We start from the raw sequence: 19,032 nt of genomic DNA, 5'->3' as shown, positions 1-19,032 counted from the left end.
CCCTAGCTAGAACCACTACAAACATTCCAGAGTTACAGGATAGGGGTTGCAGATAATCCATATCTTGTTGAGAGGGTGTGTTGAAAATGCAACAAGATGATGGAGCTTAGTGGAAAGAAGTCGCCTTCACCAAGCGGGCCCGCAGGCTATTTTTGGCGCAAAGTCTATTTTTAGACATATGGATCATGGTCTACGAGTTGCAGGATGATGTTTATGGATGATTGGTCATGTTGGGAAAAAAATAGATGGACTTCTATTTTTGGTTCATAGCGGAGTGATCAGAGTCTATTTTTAGACTACCAGGCTAAAAATAGAAACAGTCAAATATTATTAGCCCTTACTAATATTTGGACTCTAAACATTATCTTATTCTCTTGGAGCACTTCAGTTCGAGCTACGGATGTGGCACATGCAGCTGACAAAAGGAATCATGTGGTTTCTTATGTGTTAGTTGAGCTATTGCATGGAGGACTTCAGTTAGAACTCATGCATGTGAGTTCTGTGGAGTTGATGGAGTTGTGTTCAGTTTGAATTAGTTGAACTAGTTGTATTTAGTCTAACTAAAGAATACACTAGTGATGAGTTGTGTGACTTGATTGTTAATTAATTCACTAATTATTAACTCATAATGCAACTGAAGAATACATCAGTTAACTCAGTGCATGTACAGTTCAGTGGAGACAGGTATTAGAGGTTGAGATTGCTATCAGTTGTGACTATAGTTGTGCATGAGATCTTGCTAAATCAATGGATTGAGTATGCCCATGAGAATTGCTCAGTATATGCCCAGTGAAATAGCCTGTGCTCACGTGATTTCCAGAGTGAGTGATTTTCCCTTGGTATTGTGTGCAATAGAGGCAGGCAAAGCAGCGGAGAAGATTTGAACCTGTGACTTGTTCAGATCTGAGCTAGTTTTGTGTGTAACAGGTGGAGATAGTGTTGGATACTTGTGAGGAGTATTGTACTATGTATTGTTACATGTTCTCAATCATTAATATACAGATAGTGTGGTGTTTTTAGCTGTAAGCTTTCCCCGGGTTACATACTGTGTTAATGTGTGCATGCTATTGATGTTTCATTGTTTTTGATGCTGCTGAATTGATGATCAACGTAGAGGAGATTATGTATTATGCATGTATTCTGCAATAGTGTATAATCGGGATAATCTCTATGAATAAGTGTTTATTATTCAAAATTTCTACATCGAAAGGGTCTCATAACCGAGGCAAGTCCCTGCCTGAACACCTTTATACCGATCATAGCATGCTTCATGGAAATCAATGGACACTATTAGGTACTAATGTCCCACAATGACCTTGTTCTTGAAATATTTTAATCAGTGTGCCATTGTGCGCTATGATATCTTCAAGATGATTCCATTCACCTTGCATTCAAGTCCATTTACCCAACTGGTAGATTTCCATGCTTTCCTACATTAGGACACATAATTCTCCATGAGAATCATCATAAAAAATTGAAATAATTTAAATAATACCTCCTTAATATCTTGTCCGTGAAATGAAACTTGTCATTTTATTTTGCATTCTATCAAGACAAACCAAGTTAGCTCATTAACCAAACCACCATAGTTTAGTGTATCAATTTATGTTCATAATTTAGAAATTCATGAAATCAATGGAATATTGATACTCATATTTGAATTTCTCTTTGCTTCTTTCTTTACACACACTGGATCTGTTTTCCCAACTGGTAATCATCTAATGGCCTCTTCCTTTCCCATACACACACTAGATCGATTTCCAAACTTGACAAGCACCCAGTGCCTTATCTTCTCATCGCCGATGTACACAAACTGGATCAATTTCTAAACCTGGTAAGCACTGAGTTCCTTCTCTTCTCTTCTACCATGTACACACATTGGATCAATTGCCAAACCAACAATCACCAAATTCCTTCTCTTCTCTTTTATTTCAAGTTTACGAAGTGGTTCATTGGCCCCAAGGTGAGCACTTAGTAAAAAATAAATATAAATAAGCCCAATCGCTCCCCCACTAATATGGGCACTACTAACTAGGTATTCATTACCAAACCAGGTAGTCTTTTGTCAACAAAAATGTAGGTGTATCCCACACCTTCACAGGCCCATGAAACCACAATTTTGGGAAGTCTACCTATCCTAATCAACATAGGCCCAAACAGTCCCATACTTTCTTGTCCTAACCACATTACACAATACATGGGCTCAAACAATCCCATACCTGCTTATCCAAAACACATAACATAACACATGTACATATACACATTGTACAATATAATGCATACACATACACACATGATACAACACAAGATATACACAATACACATGGCACAATACGATATGTACACAAAAAATTGAAAATCTAGAGACCACACTGTCTCCATCCACAAACACCAGGTAACACTGCCTCTAATTTCTTTCCCATGCTTCACTGCATACATCCACAATCCAAATCCAAGATCTGTGGTTTATCCATGCCTGTCCTAGCATGCCACAAATCATACTACTTACTTTCTGCTTATATATCCTTCAACATCCCTTGTTCATAATATAAACATGGACACACTATAAGAATTATATTCACATGATATTAAATTCATAATCAACCAGGGCTACTCTTTTCACATCTAATTCCTCTTATAACCAAGAATCACCAACTTTCCATCCATTCACATGCTAAATGCATAAGCATGAACAATCATTATTTCACAAGAATGATCTGGACAATAACTTGTCAATCACAATGGAATTTATATATGTATATAACCATTGTCATGATCATGAACATATCATAGATTTATGAATGTAAATTGGGTTAAGGTCACAAGAAACTCCTTTGAGCCATTCTCATGGCTGCCATATCACTGTCCATAATCCCAGGGACCAAAAAACCTGCTTGGATGTCAACACACGTTAACTCATGTCAACTAGAATAAGGGTTTAGAGAGCTCCCTGCTTTTATGAAAACATGCATGAAAGTTTGGCAACAATTGCTTGTGGCTAGAGGTTTTTTTTTCTTTTTCTTTTTTGAATTCCATCCTTTACCCTTTGAATTAATGTTAACACTAATGCTCTCACTTGTTATTTCAGATAGCACTATTTACTAGGTCAAATTCCAAACATGTATATTTCCTCATTTATGTCTGTTGTCATTTGAGGAGTCATGTTTCAAGAAATTCCAATGATGCCCTTTTTTTGTCCCATATATTGACCACCAACATGTTCCTGTTCATGCTAGCCATGCACTGCCCCTTCTCAAACTTTCTCATTTCATTTACCCTCATGGCTTATGCATAGGCCTATTTGTATTTGTATTGTTCTGATGGTTTTCCTCGACCCTCTACCAGAGCCTCCCATGGCTTCTTGTCACCCCAAATAACTTTCTCCGAGGCACCCAAGCATAAATTGAGAAGTAATATGAAATCAAAGACAATTTCAAGAGGGAACAAAGGGAAACATTTTAGAAATGAAATCCACAAGAACAATCATAAAATAAAATCGTAGACAAAGCAACGTGGCCATTCATAATTGTATAATAAAATGATATCAATCCATGAAATTGATAAAATTAAAACAACATCACATAGGTATAAAAATTAAATAGTACTCAGAAGTCCATATTTCATGGCTCTTTCAACCATCATATAAATGCATATATGTATATATACATGTGTATATTCACGTACTAAAAATTAGTTCAAGACTTCTTTACAAGGTTCACAATAACCTTGAAGTCTTACATTTCACCAGTGGTTCATAAGGGATATTTTCATCACACACACACACACACACACATGTGTGTGTGTGTATATCAAGGAGCTTTAGTGAATTCCCCCTCCTCCTTCTTGGCATCCTGCGTTTCTGATTCTTGTCACTGTGACTCATAGGGGCTATTTTCTTTCTTTTTCTACTTGCAAGGACAATCCTTCTTAGATGTTTTTTCTCTACAATACCAACAAGGAAATATCCTCTTCTCCTTTTCAACCTCATGGGGCCTCTTCTTTCCAATGGATTCATTTTGATTTGTCAGATCTTTCAAATGCTTTTGCAGTTCAAAACTGCACTCAACTAGTTCATGTTGTTTCCTATTAAGTTTCCTTGTCTTTTCCTTGTAGATTCTAAGTTCAATGTCCAATTCCCTGAGTTGAGCTCTCAGGTTTTGTATTCCTCCCATGTGTTTCCACGCACACTCAACTATTAGTTCATTAATGAAATAAAAATACATATACCAGTGGTCATCTTACCAAGTTAAGTCAACATGTAGTCCTGTAGTTATTCACACATCCATAGGATTGTTATCAACTATATATATCACAACCAACTTAACATATGCACAATCTTCCTCTCACAATCTATATATATATATATATATATATATATATATATATATATATATATATATATATATATATCATGGAAATCATCATGAAATTGCAAGGTTAGGATTCCTTCTGTGATCCATACTAACAGAGTAATTATATTCAACCTCTTCGCTGAGACCATCATTATCATTTTTTCATCCACTATTAAAATGCTTTAGAAATATTTGGCCTCCTTATTATGGCCAACAATGGTAACACCTACAACTCCATAGAGTTAGTTATGACACTACATGTCACATTAGCATACATCATATTCTTAAATTATTCATATTGATAAGGAGAATGCGTCAAAAGACCTGCTCTTGTTAACAAGCATTTATTTGTTGCTTAACTTTCTATAGTACACCTTAAGTTAAATAGTCCATGGGATTCCCCATCCAATGCATGTACACAAAAACATACCTATACAATTAATAGGACAATGTGCAATACAAGCAACACAAGAAATTCCAAGGAATTTTCAAAATCCCTCATGCCATGTAATCATTCACATGCATACCTATTCCAAGTGGGTAAAAGTACACCATTTGAACAATTATGCACAACCCATGGGAGTGTTCTTGTATAACTATGGACATAACAAGCACCCATGGTCACAACAATAAACCACCCAGACCTTTAAGATGCCAAAAGCACACACATGAAATGTTGTGCTACATATTTAAATCATACATGTAATCAATCACTCACATACCGAATTTTAACACATAAAAATTAGTTTAGTTAATTTTATAAAAATCATTATGAAACCCTTTATGCAAAAATTATGTTGTCACTTGCCCATGATAGAGCCCATTCAGTCCAAGTGTTGAGCCTGAATTCTCTGATACCACTATGTAACACACCCCATCTTGATCTCCACCAAAACATTGGTTAGAAGGAGATGGTTACCATGTTGATCCAAGATCCAAGGTTCCATCATGGAAATGGGGTCTAAAAATTTTGATATTTTCAACTAGATTAAAGCCTCAGATTGACATCACTATTATGTCCATCTTGTTAAGATTATTCCTGTGATATAAAATTTTACTTCAATCCAACCTCAAGATCAAACAGTATGACCATTTGAATTTATAATGAGTTAGAAAGTACCACATCCTCAACCTTGCCACGTGGCACCCACGTGGTTACCTTAGCTAGCCTGCCTGCGACACCTGACAAAGATATATTGGCTATTGACCTGTTAATGGCAGTGGTATTCATAATCCCCACTTATAATTATATTTATATAAATTGTGTCTATACCAACAACCACATGTTAATATACAAATATATGTATATAACAATTGATAGATTGTCAAGAGTCAATAAACCATCCATTACCCAGGTCTGTTACCTGAACCCTTAATACTTTGCACCTCCATGAATAGCTCTGGGTTGCGCATTCTGGGCTAACCTATCAGTGGGTCTACCCTTGTGCCAATAAACAAATGGATGAGCTCACGTGCATACCACAACATCTCGACTTGCGTCCTTTTAAATTTGCTTCGTTGTTGAACTTCCAAGGCTCAACCTCTGGACTTACATGTCCCAACAAGTCCACACCTCCACTCTGTCAACGCTCCCATTTTTCAGCTCTGGGGTCCCTTGCTCCTACCACAACAACCTAGCGATGAGTCATCCCTCCTCTCCCATGAACATTACACCTTGTTACCTTTGGTAGACAAACTCTAGGTTAGAGATATTCCTATCGACCACTGCAATGTTTCCTGTCTAAGCGGGTCCTATTTACCACTTCTCAACCTCACAATGAGCCCTCACTACATGGAAATTGGATCTCCTGTCACACAATGCACAACTTCCTAGTCATGTTGGCCCACTTTACGCTACTAACCCTGCCATGCTAGCCCGGTCCTCATTTTCCTGACCTTTCTCTTGCACAACCATTTGCGAGCGTCCATGGAGTAACCTTCAGGTTTATGTCATCCCAGGTTTCTTCTTGGTCATTGATCTCTCTAGCTCAATTTTGGCTATTCATTATGCAGGCATTCACTCTAGGTCATAGCCCACAATTATATGCTTAGACATGGGGACTGGAGTGAGGGATCTTATTATCAATGAGGCTCTATATGAAGGCTCCTCTAGTGCATTATCTTCCACGACAATGAAATGTGTTTGGATTGCGAGAGGCTAAGGAAAATCCTCCTATGTGCATAATTACACATAGTTGGTCTAGGCCATAGTGGTTTCGTTTGTTACTTGGGTTGTATAGAACTGACATAGAGCCATTTATGAATAGCTTGACCATGGTGGTTCTACAAATGTTTGTACTTGCACCAGAGCTTGACCGTAGAAATTAAAGGATTATGAAGTGCATTTTGGTGCTATGCATCTTGAGCTTGGATAATGAACAAGGCATAATAGCCAATTTTGTAAGTAGAACAATAAACATAATAGGGATTTGTCCATTTATAATCACTAAGGCCCATTAGTCAATTTGCAAGCTCATTGTGACCCAAAGGCCTATGAGCCTCTCAGAGAAACACTAATAAACATAAATCAAGCCCATCTTATCTCAGAGATCCGTTGGTCTCTAGGGCCATTAATAGACATACAACAACTCATGAAAGCAAACATAAAACATCCAATGCCAAAATTCTTATAGGAAAGCACATTTCACAAATAGACAAGAGATGTTAGTCCCCACCCGATTCACAGGTAGGAATCACACATTTGAGCATTGAAATTAACATTGCTACATGCCTATATCCCACACAACATTTGTATATATCACATATATAAGAACCCGTCCTCCTTAGCATTAGCATACCCTTGTGTTGATGCAAATAATAGAAAAAAATAATAGTTACACGTGCAACATAAGATTATAGTTATCTTATAATATTTTTGGCAATTAAGAGTGGGACTCGAACTCTCCACCAAACCATAGATAACTGCAACCAAGTCTTACTTGCAACTGTCACCCCCAAGCCAAATTTAAAGCTTGAGGAGTGCTTTTAGAGGAATATCTGACTCTCCGGCTAAAATAGGGTGTGTCAAAGCCACACTGCGTTCATGCACCAATTATTCGAACAATCAATGAACCATTGAACTTTCACTTGTGCACAACCAATGCCAATGGTACATTTAACCAATATCACAGTTGAAACAACATGTCCCAAGAATACACCACCTTCCCTCACCATCTATTCAAGTAGAGTACAACATCACAGAGTAATGGTAAAGATCCTAGCACAAAAGGTGCAATGTGACTTCGAGAGAAGAATTCCCACTTAAAACGGAAGCTTCACCAGTTGGCTAAGCTACCAAGGAGTATAGGGGCATCCTCCCATTGGTGGTTCACCAGTGGAGCAAGCACCAATGCTATTCAACCCCCAAGAAAACACATTGGGGTTCACTAGCCCCACAAGCACCAAAAATGCCCTATGCTCCCATAAGGTACATTCATAAATCCAATGAGCTTCCCAGTGGGTTCTTCAACCTTTTGGCAAGCCTTTGATCTCTGTAATATTTCACCCAGCAAGCCTCTCTTAGAGGATTCTTCAACTAACATTCTTTTTAGTTCTATTCAACTGCACATGTATGCCCAGATGAGAGAATGAGAGTGCAAGAGAGTCCTCCCCCTCCCCCGTGTCTTCCCCCTGTTGCCGACTTGTTTTCATGCCCCTAACAGACCAATCGTTTGTCCTTCTCCCAAGTTTCCATGTAGTCCCTCCCTTGGACGACCCAACCCATTCCCATATTTTTGTTTTGTAACTAAAGGACCTAACAACCTGCCTGACACACAACTGCTAGTAAACCTTTGGGGGCCTATGATTTTTCTAGCTCCACATAGGCTCGAGCTATCTCCTGGGGGTTTGCACAAGATTTGAACCCAAGACTTCTAGTTCGGTGAGACTGCTTTTCACGACCATTTCCAATTGAGCTACCCCGATGGACGACCCATTCCCATCTTGAATGCTTTGTCCTTTCTTGCTTGTTGTTAGAGGCTAAAGATCCCTGGGCGTGTCCCTTTTCTTGTTTGTTACACTTATTACACAATCAACCCATTAAGACCATTTCAACTAACCAAGGCTGACATTTAAAACAACCATTCTCTCAAGCAATCTCCTACCTAAAGCAATTGAATCCATATCCCTCTCTCGCATTTAATAATTACAATTATTTATAAGGAGAAAAATATTAACAACCGTATATCATAATTTTGGATTTTTTTTCCAAATAAATCAAATATTAAATTGATGTATTTGACATATGTAAATATTCTATTCCATTTTGTATTTTTTTATTTCAATTACAACTTTTTATTAAGAAACACATATTCTTAAACGTTGAACTTGCTCAAAAATGTAAATCCCATTGAAACCTTAAATTCTTTTTTCATTTAAAATTAGATTATATATTCCTTCGATTCCTTTTTCATTTAAAATTAGATTATATATTCCTCTTTTAATAAAAATCATTGAAATGAAAACCAATTAATAAAAGCTTCTGGCTAGATCCATAATTAATTGGTACATTGCGTGTTTGATGTACACTGAGTTTCTCAATTTTATTTATATTTACAGCCACTTATGCTTTACTATTTTTTGTTCCTAATTAATTGAGCTCTAGTAACAAATAAATTCTATTCCTTAAATGAAATATGGTTACTCAAATGTCCTCGATTTGGTGTACATTCCTCCTTTAGATTTGTTGAAGATCGAAATGTCACATGGTGTGCAAACAATTAATGTGTATTGTTGGATGGGTTCCAACTCATGAAACTATAATCATCATATATGATATATTTCAAGTGCCATCCACTTAACCAGCGTAATTAGACATGTAACTAGAACCAAAATGCCAAAACTCTTCAAAGTTGAAAGGTGAAATAAATGAAATTCTTATCACATTGGCAAATGAGCAACTCCACCAAAGGCTAGAGACACTCCCTCCATCATGTGGTATGAGGGGAACGTATGGGAGGAGAGACTATGGTTATCGCTCGGCTCATTTCTATTGATTTGAGTTGCATGCCTAGTCTAATGTTTAGGTTGAGTTGCATGCCTCGTCTAATGTTTAGGTTAAAAAACTAAGGATCTCCTCATTTTGACTTAATATCTTTTGATTTAAGAATTTTCCTTTGTTTTTTAATGGATTGTGTCAAAAGAATACACCTCTTCATTTAACAACTCTCTTTTGCTTTTTTAATGGAGTGTCATAATAGTTCAATTTAGCTAGCCCTGAATTCTTAAAATCAAGATGGAGAGGCCTAAGTTATATGAAATAAAGCAGTTGAAATATGACCGCAGAATCTCCCATGATTTATTTTTCTCAATTAGTCTACTCCTATATTCATACAAAAAAGTTACAGCGAGGCTGGCCTCGAGATTTCATGCCATCAGGTTGGCATATAGTAAAAACTTGACATCCTGACTATAGAACCGTCAAAATGACTTACATCAGTGAGAATAATATCCAAGAACATTGAACATACCAGACAGACACAAAAACTGACCCAAACAGCGATATCGGACTGAGTGTAACACTGCTGTTTCAGGGATAACAGCAAGGATCGATTTTTACATAGATATAAGCATAAAAAGACCCTGACCTGAATCATAAACAAAAGCCTGAGATAGGCATGACAGGAGAGCTTTAACTTCGGAGGCAAAACCATAGAACCAGAGGCGCTGACAGAGTCAATCTTCATCTGAAGTGGTTGGTTGTTCCTCTATAACCCTGCACCCAAAATGATCGGAGTCCATGGAATCAAAGGAGCGGATTGCAGAGCTGGAAGGCTCTCCTCTCGTGCTTGGGCCAACATTGGCCTCAGAGTGCATGGTGGGCATGCTTCCGGTACCTTGGCATGGGGTGGCAGTTTGACTTGCCACCTTCTGTTCCTCCGTAGCCCTCTGATGAACAGCACCCGGACCCGAGTTGTGTTCACATCTTTCGATGATTACCGAAACGATGAAAGAGGAATTTGCAAGCGAACATAGAATGTGATAGCGGGTCGTGGGATGCACATGATGCTGACAAGCTTCTCCTCTATCCTGCCCTCGACCTCGTCCTCTGCCACTTCTGGTTGCTGGGTAGGCCGAAACTTCTTCAGAGGGGTCCAGAGAGGTAGAGATATGCTGGGCGGTGGCTCGACCACGTGAACCGCCGTGCCTGCTTATCATTCTCAGCCGTTCTTTCGGCATGATTATGAGATGGGAGCAATTAAACGGAGGAGGAAAGGCGGAAGAACGACTGAGGGACGAAGTCACTGAGAGAGCAGGGAACTGAGCCAGTGAAAAGCAGAAGGCTTTAGAAAGAGGAGCTGAAGGGAGACCAGAGCAGGTTAAGGCGTAGAAAGCTCTACAGAGCAAGACCAAACGGGAAGGATTCTCGTCATTCACCAGTGCCGAAAGGGAGCAGGCAGGCAGAATTTCACTTGGAGAGAAGCCCAAGACCGCGACCTAGACTGAGCCGAGAGCAAACCAAAGAACCGCGGCAATGAAAATGAGATGGAGCGCCATCGTTCCTATTACCAAAAACAGGGTGGGCAGAGTAAATGCTTCCTTAAATGCGTATGTGCGAGGCCTGTCGTCCATGCCAGGAGTCATGCCCTTCACGCAGGTGGGCTGCCACTTGCCCATCTCGCGCGCCACCAACGTACCCATGAAACTAACAATCACCCGCATCCGGGAGCGAGTAGTCTTGTTGCACCAAAGATGTGCATTCATTTTTAAGTTGTTCATCATCTGAGTCGCCGAGAGGACCTGAGAAGTAGGGGATCTACTGGGTAACGCCTTGATTGGCCAGTCTATCTGCTACTTTGTTGGAACTGCGGCTTACATGCTTGAAGGTGATGCTTTTGGGGTCCCGAAGCCAATCCTCCAATAGTTCCAATCTACTGAGAAGCCTCCAGCTAGAGGCTATCTTGGCTGCCGAGGTGCCTGCTTGAATCCTGAGAGCTGCTGTTATTAGGATAAGGGAGTCTCCCTCGACCTCTAATGGGAAGAAGTTTTTTTGATCTGCTATGCAAATCCCTTTCCACAGTCCTTCCAATTCAGCAGCATTGTTGGTATCTTTGCCAATGGTTCCATAGTAGACATGCAATGTTGCGCCCACATCGTTCCTGAAGACCCCTCCAAAGCCCGTCGTCCCAGGATTGCCCTTGGCTGCTCCATCGAAATTCAATTTGAAGGAGTTGGATGCTGGAGGAGACCAGGTGAGAGGAGAGGCAGAGCTAATTGGAGGACGAGCTTTGACATGGTCCAGAAAAGACAGATCCAAATTCCAGGCGTTCATGATGTTGCGTTCCTGAGGTGATTCTGGCAGATCCGTGTCATGCCAATGTCTGATGGCTAGAGTTTCTTGGAGATTTTGCTTCAGAAGAAGCCATAGAGTATCAATAGGCCTGCTGATATTGTTAAAAATTCGGCTATTCCTTTCCTTCCAGAGAATCCAATAGAGAAAGCCTGGTAATAGAGTCCACAAAGAGTTTAAAAGAGGGCTTTGAAAGGGGTGCTTTGGCCATTTTCTGATTGTATCTGTTATATCTCCCATCCTTTCTCCTGATCTTCGATTGCATTGGTCAGTTTTCTCCCATAACTGAGTAGCCAGAGGACAGGTCTCCATGAGATGCGTAATGGTTTCAGAGTTGAGATTGCAGTTGGGACATCTCGATGGGCCAATGAATCCCCTTTTTTGCAAATTGTCCCAAGTGAGGATGCGCCTCTTGCTTAAGAGCCAAAGAAAGGTGGATATCTTAGGCCATATTCCTGGTTGCCAAACCTGTTCCCAGAGCTGATCCTTGTCTGTCTGAATGGCTGAGTAGCGAAGCTGGTAAGCTTCCTTGGTGGTGAACATCCCCCTTGGTGTATGTCCCCATCTCAGTTTGTCCTGCTGATCTGAGCATTTGATTCTTCTATGGTTTAACTCCTGATCGATCTCGGTGAAGGTTTCCCCTTGCCAATTGGCTTGCCAGGTACTGGCTGGTTTCCAAAGGTGAAAGTCTTGGGTTGCTTGCTGCTACCAGAATTGATGGACATGGGTAAGATTTTCTTGTTGCATCGAGACCTGCCAGATTGGCTTGTGGAAGAGAGAGGCTAGTTTTGGGAGTTGTTGCCAAGAGTCCTCCCAGAACCTAGCCGTGGTGCCTGAATGAATTTCCCAGAAGCTATGCTCTTGAATGAAGGCGTTGTGGAGCTTGGCAGCATTCCAAATCAAAGAGCCTGGGGTTGTAGTGCTAATTCTTATGAGGTCGTTCCCTTGGCTTCCTGGTGCATATTTTGCTTGCCATAGCCGCGCCCAGGGTATTTGTGGTTTGGAGATCCAATTCCACCAAATGCGGGCACCCATTATATTGTTGCTATGGAGAGGATCCCTTAATCCCAGCCCTCCCTCTGATTTTGGCTGGCAGACTTCCTTCCAATTGACAAGAGCCCATTTCCTATTGAGACCAGAAGATCCCCATAGAAAGTTTCTCTGTAGATTGTGAATTGCCTTAAGGACCCATTTTGGCGCCGCCAGGATAGAGAAAAGATACAGAGGCATCGCCTGGAGAACAAATTTGATCAGAATGAGTCTGCCGGCTATATTGAGAGAGCGGTAAGTCCAGGATGAGAGCCTTGAGTCCAATTTGTCGAGAAGAGTCCTCCATGAGGCATGTTTTATGGCTGAGTCCAACAAAGGAGCTCCCAGGTATTTCGAGGGCAGCGCTGCTGTAGAGAATCCCAGAATACGAGCGATGTTCCTTTGAGTGGTGGTTGGGGTGTTAAAAAAGAAGAGTTGGGATTTGGAGGCATTGATAGAGGTACCTGAGGCTTCAGAGAAGAGAGAGAGCAGATTTTTGAAGGCTTTAGCCTCTTGAGAGGAGGGGTGGCCAAAAAGCATAGTGTCGTCTACAAACTGCTGGTGGGATAAGGGATGAAGACCATGGAGAGAAATGCCTTTTAGAACATGAGAGGAAACGACAGAGTGAAGCAAACGACTGAGCCCCTCTGCCATGAGGACAAAAAGGAAGGGGGATAAGGGATCCCCTTGACGAATACCACGTGAGGGGCGGAAGGGCGATGAGGGGGTGCCATTGAGCAGGACCGAGAAACAGGGAGAGGAGATGAGGTTCATGATCCATCGAGTCCAAGTGGAATTGAAACCAAATGCCAGTAACATCTGATGAATATAGTTCCAGCTGAGTTTGTCAAAAGCTTTAGATAAATCAAGCTTTAGAATCATACCTGGCTTTTTCAAGATCTTCAGGGAATGGATTACTTCATTTGAAAGAATGATGCCGTCCATTATCTGACGCCCTTCTACGTATCCAGTCTGCTCCGGCGAGATGAGAAGAGGGAGGAGAGGTTTGAGCCTGTTCGCCAGTACTTTAGAGATGAGCTTGTAGATGACGTTGCATAATGCAATCGGCCTGTATTTTTCGAGTGTATTTGGTTCATCCCCTTTAGGTACTAGCGCTAAGAAGGTGGCATTTAGGGAGGGGAGAATCCAGTGCATAGATCTTGATTCCTCCACTAATTCCCATACCTCTGTCTTGATGAGCTCCCAAAACTCATGAAAGAAATTGGTTGTGAAACCATCAGGACCAGGAGCCTTACCATCCTTGAGTTGGGCCATCGCCGCTTCTACTTCCTGCAGTGAAATAGATTGGAGCAGTTTATTGTTATGATCCTCCGTTATGATTTTAGGGATGTGCTGCGTGATGGTTCTAATGGCTTGATCTCTGCTTCCTGGAGGCTCCCTGAGAATTTCCTGAAAGTAGTCTTTAAATTCCTTTTCCATGTCTTCGTGCACTTCTAATCTGTCCCCTTGTTTGTTGTTGATGAATGCAATATTGTTGTGCATTCTTCTTTGGATGGCCGATCTATGGAAGAATTTTGTATTCTTCTCCCCTTCCTTGAGCCACCGGATTCTGGACTTTTGTCGCCATAGGATTTCTTCTTGCTGCCTACAAGCCTCAATTTTAGTCCAAAGGTTCTGCTCCTGATGCGCCTGCTCTTCTGTCCTGCCCTCCAAAATGATAGTCTATTGAAGTGAGCTCATTTGTTGTTCCAACTTTTTCCGATTCTCGAAAATGTTGCCAAACTGAGTGCGGTTCCAAGCTTTGAGAACTTGTTTCAGGTTTTTTAGTTTCTGTTGGAATTGAAACATTTTGGCTCCTTCAGGTGGGATAAAGGATTTCCAGGCCTCACTGACCACTGTTTTGAAGTTAGGATTTGAGAACCAGAAGGCTTCAAATCGAAAAGGTTTGTTGCATCTTGTACCTGGCCATGACCATTGTAACATAATGGGCCAGTGATCGGATCCTCCTTGGGGCAATATGGAAGCATGAAAGTCCTCTCCCAGGTGTATGGCATTGTCCGAGATGAGGAACCGATCTAGCCTGGAAGCAATATGTTGAGTACCCCTCCGCTTATTGGTCCAGGTGTATACACCATTGGAAGTCTGAATATCCATTAATTGGTTACTTTGAATAAATTCTTTGAAGCCGTTGCTGTCGCCTTCTAACCTTGATCTTCCGCCATTTTTCTCCTCCAGCGACGTTATGATGTTGAAATCGCCACCACCAATCCAGAGGGGGAATTTCCTATTGGAATTTAGAATGGTGAGAGTATCCAATAGTTCCAGTTTTTGCTGTATATTTTGCGGAAAATACACATTAGAGAGATGCCCGTGAATGTTTGTTCCTATGAGATGGAAGGATGCTTGGATGAGGAAATGGGTAGCATGAACCTGCGGGTTCCACAGAATTTCTAGTCCTCCGGAAGCCCCAGAGGCATCTACTGAAACTGAGCAGCTGCCTGACCAGACCTTGTTGAGGATTCTTTCTATGGCAGTATTATTACTTTTTGTTTCTTGAAGAAAAACTAGTGATGGTTTTTCTTGCTGGATCAAGTTTTTAATCATTCTGTGTTTTGAGGGGCTATTGAGCCCTCTCACATTCCAGGAGATGAGCTTCATGAGAAACAGTGGGGTTTGGGTTTGTAGAACTTTGTCAACTTAGGGAATCTCCCTGATTCCATAAGTATTTCTCCTACGATAATGGTCCTTTGCAAATCTGTTTTGCGCCCTCTTTTCTTCGTTTCTTTGAGGATTTTTTTCCCATCCCAGGGGCTTCCTGCTTGTATACCTAGACATTTATTGTGCTGAGCTTTGGTGAGAACTCCTTCCAGCCTGTCGATTTGCCATGGGGGTATTGAATTGTATTCTTTCTGCTTGCATGTCGTTTCCAATTTGAGGATGTCCAGACCATCCAGGCTAACATTCTCTGGATCCTCATCCATTATTGTGGGAGTATTCTGATCTTCCATGTATGCGATGTCATGCAGACTAAGAGCCAGAGCAGCGTCTAGATCCATTGAAGAAGACTGCTGGCCTGACTCTGCAACGGTTTTCTCCAAGGTAGAGGGATTTAGGCCAGAATCTGGAACAGGTTTCTCCGAATCAGAGGATAATAATGAGCTGGAGGGATCGAAGGCGGAGGATGGCCGAGAAGCTTTGATAATCTGAGAGGAGGAGGGTGGGGAGGGGATCGCCTGAGGATCGGAGCTATGATTCTCTGAGGGATCTTGAGAGGAGAGTAAAATGAATCTGTTCTGGGACTCAGGCTTTTTGGGGCTTTCTGGGGCTGCAGGATTTTTCTTCGCATGCCTCCGGCGATTAGGGACTTTAATGAATCCTTCAAAGTCTTTGCTAGATTCATTAGCAGAGGTTTTGGGCTGGGAATTCAGAGGACAATCCCGGAAGAGATGGCCATGTTCGTGGCATTTCCGACAACGAAAAGGGATATGCTTGTAGTCTAATGGTTGGATCCATTCAAAATCATCATGAAAGAGACTTACCGAGTCTGCAAGAGCTTTGGTCAAGTGCATCTGGACACAGATCCTGGCATATGAGGTGTATCGACGGGATTTGGTTTCCTCAGCAACTTTGATGAAGACCCCCAATTTGTTGCCGATGTCCGCTAGCGTTTCCTCTTTCCAGTATTCCACAGGAAGGGAGTACATACGTATCCATACTGGAGCCCAACTGAAATCTTCCTTATCTGGGTTAAACCTAGCTTTCCAGTCCCGAAGGTATAGACCTGAGGAGTTAAAGAAGTACGGGCCGCCTTCAAATATGCGAGATTTGTCCTCCACACAGTGGAAAATGGTCATGAAGAAGCCTTTGGGGCCCAGCTGCAGAGTGACTTGTCCTTTGGGCTTCCATTTTGAAGCTATCCAGCCCTGCAGAGCCTTTTCAGTTGGCCAAAATCCAAGGAATTTGCCTATGAGCGCGTGGTCCTGCATAAATTGGATTTCGTTGTTGATTCGATGACTGGGGAGGTCGACTTTGATTCGTTCTACTGCTTTCGGGATGCATGTTGCCGAGGTCGCCTTTGGCTGTGACGTTGGAGACTTCTGGTTCACGCCTTTGTCTTGGTCATCATTTTCACGTGCTGCTGAGGGGTCAGCTTCATTGTTGGCAGGTTTGGAACCCTGATCTGTTTCTGGGAAACCACCAGGAGGGGTCAGAGATGCTGCAGGCTTTAAAATGTCAGAGGCGGAGGCGTTGAAAGGAGGGGGGGCGGATCCCGCCCCTCCCGAGGGCGCATCCATGGGAAAGAGGTCAGTAGGTGCGCTATGGCGCAAGCTATGAAAACCAGTAGAATGCAGTGATTAGGGTTTTTCGATCTGAGCGATGCGCGGCATTCGCAGCTCCGTCCTCATCATTGTGTCATACAGAATCTCCCATGATTAGAAAGACATACATTTAGCATTTGAAATAGGATAATTGTAAAATCTCCCATCATTATAAGGTGGTTTGTTTTTTGTTTTTTGTTTTTTGTTTTTTTTTTTTTTTTTTTTTTTTTTAAATTAGGATTTTATTTGATTGTTTGAGGTCTTTTTTAGCCTCAAGATTTAAGTTAATTGACAATTTTTTTGGAGTTGATAATAAGCATTACATTTACAACTTTAATTTTGTTTTAATTATATAAGATGGATTAAATTTTATTAACTTTTCGAAGGAAAATATTTCATCAAATATTTATAACATTTCTTTATAATTTATGGATGGTAATAAAAGTAAACTATCAACTCTCATTGTGAAACCTAATTTTGAGGGGATGAAAGAGTGGACCCTCAACTTTAAAAAAAAAATCTAAAAAATTGTTCATGATCACTTAAACTAAATATTCAAAAATAATAATAATAATAATAATATTTTTTGTTTTTATCATACAATATAACATTATAATTATAATATTCTACAATATTTTCCTTATATCTAATAACCTTCCTTCCTGTCTTACTGAATTCGTTTTTGGAGTTTCTTAATTTTTTAATAATTTGAATGGGGTTTCACTTTTAATATCTTCTACAAATTTTTTATTCTAGATTTGTCTAGGAGATATGGTTTCGATCTATCATATCTGAATGGCGGTTCTCTGTTATCATGTTTGGTCAGATCCGAGTTTGATACCCGCGACAACGATCCAGGACTGATTTCTTCTAGTTTAGTCGCATGGGTGTTCTTCAGCCCTATGATTATCGTCATCAGATCTGAGGCTATCAAATTTCATTGTGAACCTAAGAAGCGACACTGGACTTGGGCAAGGAATCGTCTTCTTTGATTCCATGTTGAGGTTTTCCATTACACCAAAACCCAGAGGCATTAATGAACTTCCAAACCATTACCATTACCTTTTTGGGTGGTCCCAAGTTAGATCCCAGAGTGGTAGTTAGTCCACGTAATCGATTCCCAATGAGGTGAGCATGAAAATCCAACACCCCCCACCCCTCCAAAACAAATCAGGGAATTAAACTTGGGCCAAGGCTCTGATACCATGTAAGAGTATTCTATTACTCACAATCTTATGTAAAAGTACATAGAAGACCTCCATTATATAACAATGAAGGAAACCCAGTGTCAGTTAAGGATAACTACGACAACTCGCTATATACAAGTCCCTATGTGAACTTACAACTCACCATACTTAGCTCATAGTGAAATGAGGCTTGGAAAAACCAACTCTAACAAATTTTACTTTTTATTCAAGTTTATTTTCAATAAAAATATTACATTATAATTTAATCTTCAAACTTATTTTAGATAATAACATTTACAATTTTTTCTTTTATCATACAACATAACACTATAATTATAATATTATATAATATTTTCCTTAATATCGAGTAACTTCACAAATTTTGAAATTTGGAATTCGACCTTTATTGCATATTCTTTAATTTTATCTTTTATATAAACTTATTTTTAATAAAAATGTTACATTATAATTCAGTCATTAAATTTTATTCTTGCTTTGAGAGGCACTCTACAGCGCAATATGAGGCCGATGTTGTTGCGCACATGTTCTTAAATAAGCATAAACAAGGTATAAACTAGAATTTCAATCTAGAAAAATTTGATCCTTCTCCACCCTTGATAAATCTAAAATTAAAATAAATCTATTATAATAATAAAATATATTAAAAAAATAATATAACAAACATTTAAATAATTTTTTATTTTTTTTTCTCATCCTTCCACCAACAAAACAAAACACAATATTTTTGTTTCTTTATATTCAATCATACAATTACCACAACTACCACACAAGTGCATTTATATCATACAATCACCACACAAGTGCTAAATAAATGCTCTGAGATGTGTGAAATGTAAAACTTTAGTAATTTCTAACTCCATGATCGACATGCATTT

The 19,032-nt window shown here is 40.2% G+C and overlaps 1 protein-coding gene across 1 annotated transcript; it reads right to left on the bottom strand.

Moving 5' to 3' along the window:
- Positions 1–14,352: 14,352 nt before the first annotated feature.
- Positions 14,353–16,925, bottom strand: LOC149192423 (uncharacterized). The gene is made up of 2 exons (XM_089406928.1): positions 15,366–16,925; positions 14,353–14,961 (listed from the first exon to the last, which is right to left on the bottom strand). Exons 1-2 carry the CDS (start codon positions 16,923–16,925, stop codon positions 14,353–14,355), a joined length of 2,169 nt encoding a protein of 722 aa, XP_089263054.1.
- Between the last annotated feature and the right edge of the window lie 2,107 nt (positions 16,926–19,032).

The sequence above is a fragment of the Pinus tabuliformis genome, chromosome 2_2 (genome assembly GCF_031772625.1).
Source record: "Pinus tabuliformis cultivar Carrire ecotype Pingquan chromosome 2_2, CPIR1, whole genome shotgun sequence".
NCBI classification, from domain to species: Eukaryota; Viridiplantae; Streptophyta; class Pinopsida; order Pinales; family Pinaceae; genus Pinus; species Pinus tabuliformis.
Note: the sequence above shows the minus strand (reverse complement) of the source record. Positions and strands in the feature narration are given on the sequence as shown.

Excerpts from the sequence above, each read along its gene's own strand:
- LOC149192423 (XM_089406928.1), bottom strand. The coding sequence starts at position 16,925 with ATGGATGCGCCCTCGGGAGGGGCGGGATCCGCCCCCCCTCCTTTCAAC. Across the intron at positions 14,962-15,365 it reads ATTTGCAAAGGACCATTATC|CAAAAACTGGAACTATTGGA; the intron begins GTAGGAGAAATA and ends CAAAATATACAG.